Source organism: Cyclopterus lumpus, chromosome 12 (genome assembly GCF_009769545.1).
Source record: "Cyclopterus lumpus isolate fCycLum1 chromosome 12, fCycLum1.pri, whole genome shotgun sequence".
In the NCBI taxonomy this organism is placed as follows: Eukaryota; Metazoa; Chordata; class Actinopteri; order Perciformes; family Cyclopteridae; genus Cyclopterus; species Cyclopterus lumpus.
Genome location: NC_046977.1, coordinates 808,467 through 823,466, shown reverse-complemented (window position 1 = coordinate 823,466; position 15,000 = coordinate 808,467). Strand labels below are relative to the sequence as shown.

At 51.0% G+C, this 15,000-nt stretch overlaps 1 protein-coding gene across 1 annotated transcript in view; it reads left to right on the top strand.

Moving 5' to 3' along the window:
- lamc3 (laminin, gamma 3) overlaps window positions 1-15,000 on the top strand; it is a 110,699-nt gene that overhangs the window by 74,293 nt on the left and 21,406 nt on the right. The window contains exons 12-16 of the mRNA XM_034546962.1: window positions 4,363-4,590; window positions 11,424-11,612; window positions 11,756-12,001; window positions 12,983-13,136; window positions 13,290-13,432. Of these exons, the coding sequence (XP_034402853.1) occupies window positions 4,363-4,590; window positions 11,424-11,612; window positions 11,756-12,001; window positions 12,983-13,136; window positions 13,290-13,432 (960 nt within the window). The remainder of the gene's footprint in view (window positions 1-4,362; window positions 4,591-11,423; window positions 11,613-11,755; window positions 12,002-12,982; window positions 13,137-13,289; window positions 13,433-15,000) is intronic.

The window sequence follows — 15,000 nt, the reverse complement described above, 5'->3', positions numbered from 1 at the left end:
TGACGGTGGACGGTGGACGGTGGACGGTGGACGGTTGACGGTTGACGGTGGACGGTGGACGGTGCACGGTGGATGGTTGATGGTGGATGGTTGATGGTGGATGGTTGATGGTGGATGGTGCATGGTGGATGGTTGATGGTGGATGGTGGATGGTGCATGGTGGATGGTTGATGGTTGATGGTGGATGGTGGATGGTTGATGGTTGATGGTTGATGGTGGATGGTGGATGGTTGATGGTGGATGGTTGATGGTGGATGGTTGATGGTGGATGGTGCATGGTGGATGGTTGATGGTTGATGGTGGATGGTTGATGGTGGATGGTTGATGGTGGATGGTGCATGGTGGATGGTTGATGGTGGATGGTGGATGGTGCATGGTGGATGGTGGATGGTTGATGGTGGATGGTGGATGGTTGATGGTTGATGGTGATGGTGGATGGTGGATGGTTGATGGTGGATGGTTGATGGTTGATGGTGGATGGTGGATGGTGCATGGTGGATGGTGCATGGTGGATGGTGGATGGTGGATGGTGGATGGTGCATGGTGGATGGTGGATGGTTGATGGTGGATGGTGGATGGTTGATGGTGGATGGTTGATGGTGGATGGTTGATGGTTGATGGTGGATGGTGAAATGCAGGACCGTTTCCAAACAATGTCAGCCACATTTCAAGTGTCACATTTAAATGAATTAAAAATACACTGAGCTCTCCAGCGGTCCCAAAAAGAGTTGCTAGAACAACGTCGGCGCTCGTGTTCGGAGAACCGTCCCCGATGTGGCTCAGCAAGGAGCGGGGCATCGATTCCCAGATCTCAGTGACTGTTCGTGGAAGTCCTCCTCTGGTCTTGGTGATCTGAGAGGCTTTCTGCGAATCACAGCTGGTCAAACTCACCAGAGCCCACCCACCCACTTACACCATTTTAATGAGTTGCTCAGTGCAGGCGCTGCGACACACACACACACACACACAGTCATGCATATTCCATCAAACTGCTTCCTGCCACCACCCACCCGCCCACATGAAGGTGCAAAGCGAGTGAAGCACCCGGTTGGCTCACAGGAGCAGCCTGGTAATGGCGCGTTGGGTCTCCACGATGTGTTAGAAGATTTATCTGCTGCAAACTTTCATTTGTAACTCCTCTCATCTTCCTCCTCGCTCCCCTCCCACATTCTCCTTTTTCTTTAAACGTCCTCGAACAGAACTGCTTTATTTTAATGAGACTATTGTCTCCGGCTTTGACAGCAGTCACAGGAAAGGCCTTTTCATTTATTCCTCCACGTATTGTTTTGAAAAGAGAGCGCAGCCTTAATGGAGGGTTATGATGGCGCAACGTACGCGTGCCTAAAGAGAGCTGAACTGTCGCGGTGCAGAGAGTTATTAAAGATTCAAGGGAATTAAAGTCTTGACTTGTCTGACAAGGTTCCTGTAGAAAAGATTGATGGCTGGAACTCGCTCAGCATGACTTCAAATAAAAAACCTTCTTAATTAACTGCAATGGAGGGTTTCAGTGTCTGAATATTGTTTTAATTGCACATTTTCCCCTCGAGCTAATGGAATTCAGGAGGTGGAGGGGAGTAAAGGGCAGAGGAGAAGGGAGTCGTGGAGAGGGAGGAGTGTGAGGGATAATGAACCGGGATAATGAACCGGGTTCCATCACCTCAGAAGTCTGGTTCTTCTTTCTCTCATTATACAGACACCCATTCACACGGCCCCTTCCTGATTGGACCAAGCTAGTGGAGCGTGGTCAGCATTCCACCCACCCATCCATCCACCCATCCATCCACCCACCCATCCATCCACCCATCCATCCATCCACCCATCGACTCTCCACCCCTCCATCCATCCACCCATCCACCACAACACCTACCGACCCACACATGCACACATTCACCCACCCCTCCATCCATCCATCCACCCATCGACCCTCCACCCCTCCATCCATCCACCCATCCATCCATCCACTCTCCCATCCATCCACCCATCGACCCTCCACCCCTCCATCCATCCATCCATCCACCCTCCCATCCATCCATCCACCCATCAACCCTCCACCCCTCCATCCATCCATCCATCCATCCTCCCATCCATCCATCCACCCATCGACCCTCCACCCCTCCATCCATCCACCCATCCATCCATCCACTCTCCCATCCATCCACCCATCGACCCTCCACCCCTCCATCCATCCACCCATCAACCCTCCACCCCTCCATCCATCCATCCATCCACCCTCCCATCCATCCATCCATCCATCGACCCTCCACCCCTCCATCCATCCACCCATCCATCCATCCACTCTCCCATCCATCCACCCATCGACCCTCCACCCCTCCATCCATCCACCCATCCATCCATCCACTCTCCCATCCATCCACCCATCGACCCTCCACCCCTCCATCCATCCATCCATCCACCCTCCCATCCATCCATCCACCCATCAACCCTCCACCCCTCCATCCATCCATCCATCCATCCTCCCATCCATCCATCCACCCATCGACCCTCCACCCCTCCATCCATCCACCCATCCATCCATCCACTCTCCCATCCATCCACCCATCGACCCTCCACCCCTCCATCCATCCACCCATCAACCCTCCACCCCTCCATCCATCCATCCATCCACCCTCCCATCCATCCATCCATCCATCGACCCTCCACCCCTCCATCCATCCACCCATCCATCCATCCACTCTCCCATCCATCCACCCATCGACCCTCCACCCCTCCATCCATCCACCCATCCATCCATCCACTCTCCCATCCATCCACCCATCGACCCTCCACCCCTCCATCCATCCATCCATCGACCTTCCACCCCTCCATCCATCCATCCATCCATCCATCGACCCTCCACCCCTCCATCCATCCATCCATCCACATCCATCCATCCATCCATCCACCCATCCACCCATCCACCCATCCATCCACCCATCCATCCACTCTCCCATCCATCCATCCACCCATCGACCCTCCACCCCTCCACCCATCCCTCCACCCCTCCACCCCTCCACCCCACTCACCCTCCCTCCTTGTGTTTCTCCAGTGAGAGCCGACTCAGCGCTCCCCGGGAGCTAAAGTGACGTTGTGTTGTGAGGTTCAGGGAGTCGGTGAGAGGGATGGTTGGGGAAGGCCGACCCCCACAGGAACACGGCTGACATACCTCCACGAGTCTCCCGTCTCCCTTTCCTGTGTCTCGCTACTTTATTCAGTTGCTATATCAAAGATTCCCCGGTGACGAGTGTGTACCTGTGTGGGCGCTCGCGTGTGTGTGTGTGTGTGTGTGTGTGTGAGTGTGTGTGTGTGTGTGTGTGTGTGAGTGTGTGTGTATTTTAGTGATCATTTAGTGTGGAGTTTACAGGCATGTGTGTGTGTGTGTGTGTATTTTAGTGAGCATTTAGTGTGGAGTTTACAGGCATGTGTGTGTGTGTGTGTGTGTGTGTGTGTATTTTAGTGAGCATTTAGTGTGGAGTTTACAGGCATGTGTGTGTGTGTGTGTGTGTGTGTGTGTATTTTAGTGAGCATTTAGTGTGGAGTTTACAGGCATGTGTGTGTGTGTGTGTGTGTGTGTATTTTAGTGAGCATTTAGTGTGGAGTTTACAGGCATGTGTGTGTGTGTGTGTGTGTGTATTTTAGTGAGCATTTAGTGTGGAGTTTACAGGCATGTGTGTGTGTGTGTGTGTGTGTATTTTAGTGAGCATTTAGTGTGGAGTTTACAGGCATGTGTGTGTGTGTGTGTGTATTTTAGTGATCATTTAGTGTGGAGTTTACAGGCATGTGTGTGTGTGTGTGTGTATTTTAGTGAGCATTTAGTGTGGAGTTACAGGCATGTGTGTGTGTGTGTGTGTGTGTGTGTATTTTAGTGAGCATTTAGTGTGGAGTTTACAGGCATGTGTGTGTGTGTGTGTGTGTGTGTGTATTTTAGTGAGCATTTAGTGTGGAGTTTACAGGCATGTGTGTGTGTGTGTGTGTATTTTAGTGATCATTTAGTGTGGAGTTTACAGGCATGTGTGTGTGTGTGTGTGTATTTTAGTGAGCATTTAGTGTGGAGTTTACAGGCATGTGTGTGTGTGTGTGTGTGTGTGTGTGTATTTTAGTGAGCATTTAGTGTGGAGTTTACAGGCGTGTATGTGTGTGTGCACACACACACACACACACACTCACACACACACTCACACACACACACACACACTCACACACACACACACACACACACACACTCACACACACACTCACACACACACACACACTCACACACACACACACACACACACACTCACACACACACACACACACCTTTGGTGAGCATCAGTTGAAGGTCAAAGCGGCCATCTTCCCGTCTTCTCTCTCCGTCCTCTCCAGACACGTCGGCGCTGTCGGAGGTCACCCTGACCTCGGCTTCCCCGTCCTCCGGGCCGGCCGACCCTCCGGCCCCGTGGGTGGAGTCTTGTTTCTGTCCGTCGGGGTTCTCCGGGCAGCTTTGCGAGCGCTGTGCTCCGGGATTCACCCGGGAAGCCTCCGGCGGAGGGCCGCTCTCGGCTTGTGTGCCATGCGACTGCCACCGGCATGGAGCCTGTCATCCAGAGACAGGTAACCACACACCGGTATTGAAATATCTGTTTGCATATCCAACACTGTTTCTATTTCATCCATCCCTCGACACGAGAAACAGCTGTGCAGTTTGTTATTGCTTTTGAGCAGCTTTGCCAGGTAACAAGTGATATTACTCGAGCTGGAGGCTTCAAATACTTTGCAGAAAGTTGAGTTTGAAAGACTTTTTCTGTGCCAAAAATCTCTCCTTTTCAAAGCTGAGTAAGTAAGCCAGAAAGTTTCCAGCTGTAGAACGCGGCCGGTGTCGCCGAGCGCTGTCAGGTGAACGGAGGCTTCAAGAGCGGCTACATCTAGTGGCAAAGTCACCTCCCTCCTAAGCCCCGCCCCCATCATTATGAACGTCAACCTGTCATAATGAATAATGTTTCCAAAGCACACGTTAAACCAAACTGGTGCACGGCCGTGTTGGGGGTCGCTCGTTAGCCGGCGATGTCGTTCATCCTGAGAAGAGGGATCACCAGGCTCCATGGAGACCATGAGTTCCAGAGGGATCACCAGGCTCCGTGGAGACCATGAGTTCCAGAGGGATCACCAGGCTCCGTGGAGGACCATGAGATCCAGAGGGATCACCAGGCTCCGTGGAGACCATGAGATCCAGAGGGATCACCAGGCTCCGTGGAGACCATGAGATCCAGAGGGATCACCAGGCTCCGTGGAGACCATGAGTTCCAGAGGGATCACCAGGCTCCGTGGAGACCATGAGTTCCAGAGGGATCACCAGGCTCCGTGGAGACCATGAGATCCAGAGGGATCACCAGGCTCCGTGGAGACCATGAGTTCCAGAGGGATCACCAGGCTCCGTGGAGACCATGAGTTCCAGAGGAATCACCAGGCTCCGTGGAGACCATGAGATCCAGAGGGATCACCAGGCTCCGTGGAGACCATGAGATCCAGAGGGATCACCAGGCTCCGTGGAGACCATGAGATCCAGAGGGATCACCAGGCTCCGTGGAGACCATGAGTTCCAGAGGGATCACCAGACTCCGTGGAGACCAAGGGAACGTAACGCAGTCGTCCCTCAGGTGTATTGAAGAGCTGTCACTCAAGCTGAACTGGAGGCGTCTGTGTTCAGCTCACCTGACGTCTTTATGGGAGATTCATAACCGAGACGTCCCGTGAGTGACCGAAGCTGTAAACGAGTCCACGTCCATGCAGTCGTTGCTGCATGTGTTGTCCACACTGTCTCACTCTCACAGCTGTAAACACCAAGAACACACAAACTCTCATCCCGGGTCCCAAACCTCCATCTTTTAATCTCTCCTCAATCTCTCTCTTCCTCTCTATCTTCGCCTCCTCCTACCCTCAGACTTAAAGTATCAGAGATCTGACCTAGTTAGGAGATGCCTGGAGCTGTGTGTGTGTGTGTGTGTGTGTGTTGTGTGTGTGTGTGTGTGTGTGTGTGTGTGTGTGTGTGTGTGTGTGTGTGTGTGTGTGTAGGTGTGTCTGAGGTCCGGAAGCAGGTCTGGTATCACTGCCTGCTTCCCCTCTAATTAGACTTGTTAGCCGCCTCTTGGCTAGCGATGTCTAATTTGCTTGTGTCTTATGTGTCCTCTCTCTCACTCTCAAAACCTTATTGTTACTGTTTTCACACTTTGTGCTTGTTTCGCATCATTTATGAATGAACCCGTTGAGCTCAGCATCTTTGAGTCCCCACAAACCCACAGTTAACGCTTTATAATTATTATTAAATATGGAACGTGTGCTCTGAGTCGTGGTTGTGTTGGTGGCGCTCTCGGTTTAGCGTTAGCCGGCTAGTGGGGAAGGAAGCGAGCTAAAATGAGCTCATCTTCCAATGCATCATCTGTGAGTTGAGGTCAAGGGGTCATCCTGTCCATCACGTGTCACCTGGGGGGCGGAGCAAGCTGCTGCTTCTGCCACCAGGATCTTAACTGCTGTATAAATGCAGGGTAGACATGATGGGATGGAGTTTATTCACCAACGGAGCTTCATAATCATGATTTATTAACACTCTCTGAGTCGTGTCGCTGTTTGCTGGAGTGAAACACAACAGATTGGAAATGTTAATATTTGTGGTGCAACATTTGAGAAATCTGCCAAGCCGATAAAGGCGAACATGTGTCCTTCAGTGAGGGTGGGGGGGGGGGGGGGGGGGGTCATGCTGCATACACACATCCATAAAGAGGGAGGAGAGATGATTGTGATGCAGACACTCAGTGGAGGCGGAGCCTCAATCACCTGAACACATGATGCTCTCCCGGAGTCTCAATGTGAGCCACGCTTCATGCATCTTCAAAGAGATCTGAGTGTAAAATGTAAAGAGTAATTAGGGGACTTCCTCCATGTCCACAGGAGGCGGGTCGATGTGGATCTAAGTGATCTCTCTCTGGGTCTGTACGGACACGCAGAGACCCAGAAAGTTAAACCGCGTTGTGTCCACCCCAGAATGAGTTTCATAACAGCATATGGTTGTTCCTCACTGTGACGTTTGTTTGAATAATGCACACTCGTGGTTTTTGCATATCCCTAAAGGTCACGCCCTCTGCAGTGCGGCGGAGGGGGGCTCGTTTCCTTTGTGGCTCCTGGTCTGTGAAGGGGGCCGGACCACCAGGGTCACATGAAGGGACTTTGACATCCGATGTGAGGTCAAAGGTCAGGGATGTCGTATGTGTACAGACTGTAAAGTCTGAGGGGAGTTTGTAATTTGTGATACTGGGCTATACAAAATAAACTGAATTGAATCATCAGAGTCATGAAGATGCATCGCCCATCCAGTCCATGTTGAGACCCTGCATGTCACAGGGGACACTAGATGAAGGGATCATCCTCTGGGACCATGAATATCTGTACAAATACACAGCTTCATCCACTTCATAGACGTTGAGACCAGTTCAGTGCGGACCGATCCGATCCGCTGGTGTGGCTAAGAAGAGTAAGAATATAAATAAATGCATGTGGAAGCCAGAGAAAGTCTTAAAGTTGTCAAATCCGCTAAATAAAAGTGCAAGATGTTCCATTGCTGACAGTAAAATACACAGAGAACCGTTTATCCGGCTCCTCCATAACAACTCGGGGAACCAGAGCGAGACCACATGAAACCCTGATACCCTCGGGCCGTGGACAGGACACTTTGGCTGACAGCCGCGATGCAAAGCAGGAACCGATGCATGTATTTTCCACGGTCGCAGCACGACACAAAGCGTGCGTCCCCAGTCGTCCGCAGTGTGCACATTGTGTATGAGGGTGGACAGAATACACAACCCTTTGACATCCTCCTCCCAGACGCCCGACGAGCAGCCGCATGGCCGCGTATCTTAAAGCAGAGGGCGACACCCCATCAGACCCCGCAGCAGGTTCACCCCCAACTCCGACCCTGGAGGCCTCGGACTCTTCCTCTCTCCTTCTGTTGTTCCTCCCCTGCTTCATTAAAACAGTCCACACGCGTTATGAAAACGTTTCCTTGGCCCGAAGCTTTTTTTACGTTCCACTGGGCCGAGTAGACAAGCCTTCTGGAAGATGAGGCTCATTCACATCCATGTTGTGTATGCGTGAAGCAGAAAGAAAGGAAAGGAACTATTGTGGTTTAGAACTACACTTGCTGCATGTCTTTCATCATCACTTGGAAAAGCATAAAGTAGCGTGAACACTCGCTTCACGCGCTCAACGTGTCGCGTTGAACTCGCCGGTTGTTGTTCTTGTATTTCTGAGCCCGCACATCAACACAGACCACACACATCGCCCCCCTCCTTCGGGCGGCCCTCCCAACATGGTGCAGAATGACATGCAACGATCTTTAGAAACTCAATTTCAGTCAGTAAATAAATTAAATTTTCGGGGCGAGAATGCAATAACAGAAGAGAGGCCGGCTCTTATCTTCTCCTCAACAAGAGCATACTTCCATAAAACTAAACAATGATAACCCCTCACTCTGGAAGAGCTACTCGTGATGATGGCAAAGCTTCTGTCATCCGTTCTGTAGAGCTCTGTGTGTGTGTGTGTGTGTGTGTGTGTGTGTGTGTGTGTGTGTGTGTGTGTGTGTGTGTGTGTGTACAATGAGGAGTGGAGGCACGAGGTACAGCTAGAATGAGCTCTGGTAAAGGAGCTCTGTGGACACATCATTAAGGCCCGAATGAACGCTCAATGAGGTTATGAAGTAATAACCATCAGCGTGACGATTAGGAGCCAGTTTTGTGACGCGTGCCGATGAATTGATAATAGTGTCCTGGTGGCCCTGCCGCCCCTCTGGTGGCCCTGTCTCCCCTCTTGGCCCTGCCGCCCCTCTGGTGGCCCTGTCTCCCCTCTTGGCCCTGTCTCCCCTCTTGGCCCTGCTGCCCCTCTGGTGGCCCTGTCTCCCCTCTTGGCCCTGCCACCCCTCTGGTGGCCCTGTCTCCCCTCTTGGCCCTGTCTCCCCTCTTGGCCCTGCTGCCCCTCTGGTGGCCCTGTCTCCCTCTTGGCCCTGCCACCCCTCTGGTGGCCCTGTCTCCGCTCTTGGCCCTGCCGCCCCTCTGGTGGCCCTGTCTCCCTCTTGGCCCTGTCTCCCCTCTTGGCCCTGTCTCCCCTCTGGTGGCCCTGTCTCCGCTCTTGGCCCTGCCGCCCCTCTGGTGGCCCTGTCTCCCCTCTGGTGGCCCTGTCTCCCTGTCTCCCCTCTGGTGGCCCTCTCTACCCTCTGGTGGCCCTGTCTCCCCTCTGGTGGCCCTGTCTCCCCTCTTGGCCTTGCCACCCCTCTTGGCCCTGCCGCCCCTCTGGTGGCCCTGTCTCCCCTCTTGGCCGCTGTCTCCCCTCTGGTGGCCCTGTCTCCCCTCTTGGCCCTGTCTTCCCTCTGGTGGCCCCTCTCTCCCCTCTTGGCCCTGTCTCCCCTCTGGTGGCCCTGGTCTCCCCTCTGGTGGCCCTGTCTCCCCTCTTGGCCCTGTCTCCCCTCTGGTGGCCCTGTCTCCCCTCTTGGCCCTGTCTCCCCTCTTGGCCCTGTCTCCCCTCTGGTGGCCCTGTCTCCCCTCTTGGCCTTGCCACCCCTCTTGGCCCTGCCGCCCCTCTGGTGGCCCTGTCTCCCCTCTTGGCCTTGCCACCCCTCTTGGCCCTGCCGCCCCTCTGGTGGCCCTGTCTCCCCTCTTGGCCCTGTCTCCCCTCTGGTGGCCCTGCCACCCCTCTTGGCCCTGTCTTCCCCTTTCTGCTGCCGTTAACATGGCTCATTGTGATGCCGTGTTTGAAGGATTCACTTCTTTTTGCTCAGAACAGTCGTCCCTAAATACTTTAACTGGCATTACATGCTTGAAGTCGTGCGTTATTCACCTCTCAGAGAAACTAAGGATTCTTAACCAGAAGTTGACGCTCCATCGGGCAGCGGGGTAATTGTTCTCCTCCCCTCAGTGTGATCAATGGATCTCATCTGTTGACATGCAGCTCTGAAGTTCACTCTTCGTTAGTGATGCCATGTGTTGCAGTGACCCTCGCTGCAGAGCAAAGAGCTGCTGACTCACTCCGGAGGCGATGAGGGAGTGATGGGACATTTTAATGAGGACTGTAAAAACCGCACGCCCGCCGATTATTTGCTGTGCATCGAGATCTTATTGGTGTTCTCTAGAAATTATTGTTATCAACCCGTGCTGAAGTCTTTTCACAAACTTTAGACATTTTTTTACATCATTATATCTTTTTGAAGTGTAAGTCCTCTGATACTCAGACATCCGGTGAATACTAAACGGCAAACACCTGCAATATCTTCTTGCAGCACAAAACAGCCGCATTTATTCATTTTAAACGGCATAAAGGTTGTTTTAAACAAATTGAATAAATGTTGCTTATTGTGGTCTTCTGAGCATCGTCGGAGTGTTTTTTTCTTTCTTTTTTTGTGGTTTTCCAAGAATGGAAACATTTATTACTTTGTGGTAATTTCTTAAATTAGAAAGCCACATTGTTGATGTCACATTCTCCCTGTTTTCATTTCACAAGTTGCACTAATTCATCACCACAGCATGCGGGTCCTCTCAGAGCCACTGATCTTAAGTTTTCACTATTTAATATTCCCTCAGTTTCTCCACTGTATATATGTATATATATATATATATATATAAGTATATATATATGTATGTATATATATATACTTATATATATATATATGTATATATATATATAAGTATATATATATGTATGTATATATATATATATACTTATATATATATATATATATATGTATATATATATGTATACATATATATATACATATATATATATGTATATATATATGTATATATATATATGTATGTATATATATATATATACTTATATATATATATATATGTATATATATAAGTATATATATATGTATGTATATATATATATACATACACATATATATATATATGTATATATATATATATATATATATATATATATATGTGTATGTTCCCTGTTTATCGTGGTGCACTGTTCAGATAGATTTGAACTGTGGTATAATGAGGACTGAACATGCACGTGATGGAATCCCTTAAAGGGTTTAAGGCTTGTTGTTTCTGTGAGGCTTCTGAAACAACAGTTTGTTTTTCCAAGACATCATAGATTGGTAATCTCTCCCACTTGGTGGGAATTGCTTTACTTGAAGGTCTTTCGGACTGCATTCGGCTCTCATATTTCCCAGAGCAATTATAGTCGGGGGGTGTAGTTGTCTGGTGGGCTGTGGGGAATGCTTTCTGTGTAAACGTGGTCGTGGTCAGAGACACAGCGCACTCTGCTGGCGATGGAGGAAACAGCACCCTCTGTGGTCTCCTTGTGTCCTTAAGTGTGGAAAAACAATCACCCTTAGAGGTGTTTGCGTGTGTGTAGCGGGGGAGTGTGATCGTAACCTTGCGCTCCGTTTGCAGGTGCCTGCGAGTGCTCAGACTTCACCGCGGGGAGGACCTGCGAGCGATGCCTGGACGGTTACTACGGCAACGCTTTGATTGGCACGCCCGGTGACTGCCGGCCGTGCCCTTGCCCGGACCGTACCAGCTGTGCCGAGATCGCGGCGACGGGACAGGTGGTCTGTACCAACTGCCCCACGGGACAGACAGGTGAGCTCAACCTTCATAGACATATCTATGGTTCTGGCCCCAGTAGACAATGAAGGAGAAGAAAGCAGCTTAACTTTGATTATGACAGCGTGACCTGGGGATGACCTCCGGCTCCCCTTTACATCCCCCTGCTGTGTGTGTAGGGATGCGCTGTCAGATGTGTGAGGATGGTTACCATGGGGACCCCCTGGGACAATCTGGTGAAGCTCAACGGTGCGTGAGATGCGACTGCCACGGCAACGTGGACTCCAACGCGCTGGGAACGTGCGACCGCACGACTGGCCGATGTCTGAAATGTCTGCGGCACACCGAGGGCGACCGGTGCCAGCGCTGCCAGCGGGGTTACTACGGCAACGCTCTGAGCCAGACGGCCGGCCACAAGTGCCAGCGTGAGTAACCCGAGAAGGGGAATGGAGGAATGGTTAGTCGGTCAGAAACAGACGATGTGAAAGTCTTCCTGTTGTTTGACCTTCATGGACCAACAGGTGGCTTTAGGGTTCACCTGCTGAGGGGCAAAGTGTATCCGCCCTCTTCTTCTTAATGAAGAACCAGCAACAGAGAAAGGTCTTGATGGACGGCTAACAAATCCAACTAAAAAAGGTACATCCAAACAACGCGTTGGGTATCATCTCGTTAGTCTCCAACACATCTTCACTTGAAGCTCTATTTAAAACACGTGAACGGTCTCAAGCTTCTACCGGATCAGAGTTTTAATCATGAGACTCGGCTGTGTACGAGTTTGTAAATGAGGTTTTGCTGTTGTTAAATGTCTTTAATTCATCATCTTCACGGTGGAGGCATGAAACAAAGGTTTCTTCAAGGATTCAAGGTGGAGAGTAAATGAAATATAATGGTCATTTTGAAAGTGGAGTGTTCCTCTTGAATCTGAGTTAAGACCTTTTCATGAAGCACACGACAGGGATGAGAAGTAGATGTCATGTAAGAATGTTCAACATGGTGACTGAACATTAATACAACACCTCATATCATCACTTTGTTATCCCACAGTTGAGTATTTCCTTCTTTACACCGTTAAAGATGTTTGGAGGGGATCTTTACAGATTCATCAACCCTCTTTGAGGTGGGGTCAAGTCAAACAGATGAATCCACTCAGGACTGCATGGCCTCGGTGCAGCTGTTATAAGGAATGCATTTCACACTCGGCTCTCCGATCTCTCCTTGACCTCCTCCTGTATGGAGGTTTGACCCGAGGCGTGGCGCTGAGGCATGAAGCCCATCACGGTTCTGTGTGCAGCTTTGGCCCTTCAACAGCTCACGAGTGTTACAGCACTCTGGAAGCTAATCAATAAAAGGTTATCCATACCAAGGTGGTACGTTACCAACATATTGTTTGTGTTTGTTTCCTCTAGCGTGCGGCTGCGATCCTGGAGGAACCTCCGAGCCCCGGGATGAATGCCACCCTCACACTGGAGCGTGCCGGTGCCTCGGTCACGTGACCCGACGGGACTGCAGCCACTGTGAGGTCGGCTTCTTCAACCTGCAGCCGGCTGTCGGGTGTGAGAGGTACCGAGATGGCCTCTGAAAACTAGCAGGCGTTATATATATACATATATATATATATATATATATATATATATATATATATATATATATATATATATGTATATGTATATGTATACACATAATAAGTGTCTATCATTTCCATGCCTTCCTTAGGTGCAAGTGCAATCCCATTGGCTCGTCGTCCATCGCCTGTCATCCAATCACAGGGCAGTGTGTGTGTCGTGCCGGGGTGGAGGGCACACTGTGTGGTTCCTGCCGCGAGGGCTTCTTTGGATTCTCGTCACGAGGTTGCAGAGGTAGAGAACTTCACCTGCAGCCTCCTCCAGCCCCCTGATCCAGGAAGACATTTATAACTCTGTTTACCTCTGCTCCCCGTCTTTCCTTGTGGTCCCGTCCTGTGTCCTGTGTCCTGTGTCCTGTGTCCTCTGTCTTCTGTCCTGTGTCCTGTGTCCTCTGTCTTCTGTCCTGTGTCCTCTGTCTTCTGTCCTCTGTCTTGTGTCTTCTGTCCTGTGTCCTCTGTCCTCTGTCTTGTGTCCTCTGTCCTGTGTCCTGTGTCCTCTGTCCTCTGTCCTCTGTCTTGTGTCCTCTGTCCTGTGTCCTGTGTTTTCTGTCCTCTGTCCTGTGTCCTCTGTCCTGTGTCCTGTGTTTTCTGTCCTCTGTCCTGTGTTTTCTGTCCTCTGTCCTCTGTCCTGTGTCCTCTGTCCTGTGTCCTCTGTCCTGTGTCCTCTGTCCTGTGTCCTGTGTCCTCTGTCCTGTGTCATGTGTCCTGTGTCCTCTGTCCTCTGTCCTGTGTCCTGTGTCCTCTGTCCTGTGTCCTGTGTCCTCTGTCCTGTGTCCTCTGTCCTGTGTCCTGTGTCCTGTGTCCTCTGTCCTGTGTCCTGTGTTTTCTGTCCTCTGTCTTGTGTCCTGTGTCCTCTGTCCTGTGTCCTGTGTCCTCTGTCCTCTGTCCTGTGTCCTCTGTCCTGTGTCCTGTGTCCTGTGTCCTGTGTCCTCTGTCCTCTGTCCTCTGTCCTGTGTCCTGTGTTTTCTGTCCTCTGTCCTGTCTTTCTGTCCTCTGTCTTGTGTCCTGTGTCCTCTGTCTTGTGTCCTGTGTCCTCTGTCCTCTGTCCTGTGTCCTCTGTCCTCTGTCCTGTGTCCTGTGTTTTCTGTCCTCTGTCCTGTATTTTCTGTCCTGTGTCCTGTGTCCTCTGTCCTCTGTCCTGTGTCCTGTGTCCTGTGTCCTCTGTCCTGTGTCCTGTGTCCTGTGTCCTCTGTCCTCTGTCCTGTGTCCTGTGTCCTCTGTCTTGTGTCCTGTGTCCTCTGTCCTGTGTCCTGTGTCCTCTGTCCTGTGTCCTGTGTCCTCTGTCCTGTGTCCTGTGTCCTGTGTCCTGTGTCCTCTGTCCTGTGTCCTGTGTTTTCTGTCCTCTGTCTTGTGTCCTGTGTCCTCTGTCCTGTGTCCTGTGTCCTCTGTCCTGTGTCCTCTGTCCTGTGTCCTGTGTCCTGTGTCCTCTGTCCTGTGTCCTCTGTCCTGTGTCCTGTGTCCTGTGTCCTGTGTCCTCTGTCCTGTGTCCTGTGTCCTGTGTCCTCTGTCCTGTGTCCTCTGTCCTGTGTCCTCTGTCCTGTGTCCTGTGTCCTGTGTCCTCTGTCCTGTGTCCTGTGTCCTCTGTCCTGTGTCATGTGTCCTGTGTCCTCTGTCCTCTGTCCTCTGTCCTGTGTCCTCTGTCCTGTGTCCTGTGTCCTCTGTCCTGTGTCCTCTGTCCTGTGTCCTGTGTCCTGTGTCCTCTGTCCTCTGTCTTGTGTCCTCTGTCCTGTGTCCTGTGTTTTCTGTCCTCTGTCTTGTGTCCTGTGTCCTCTGTCCTGTGTCCTGTGTCCTCTGTCCTCTGTC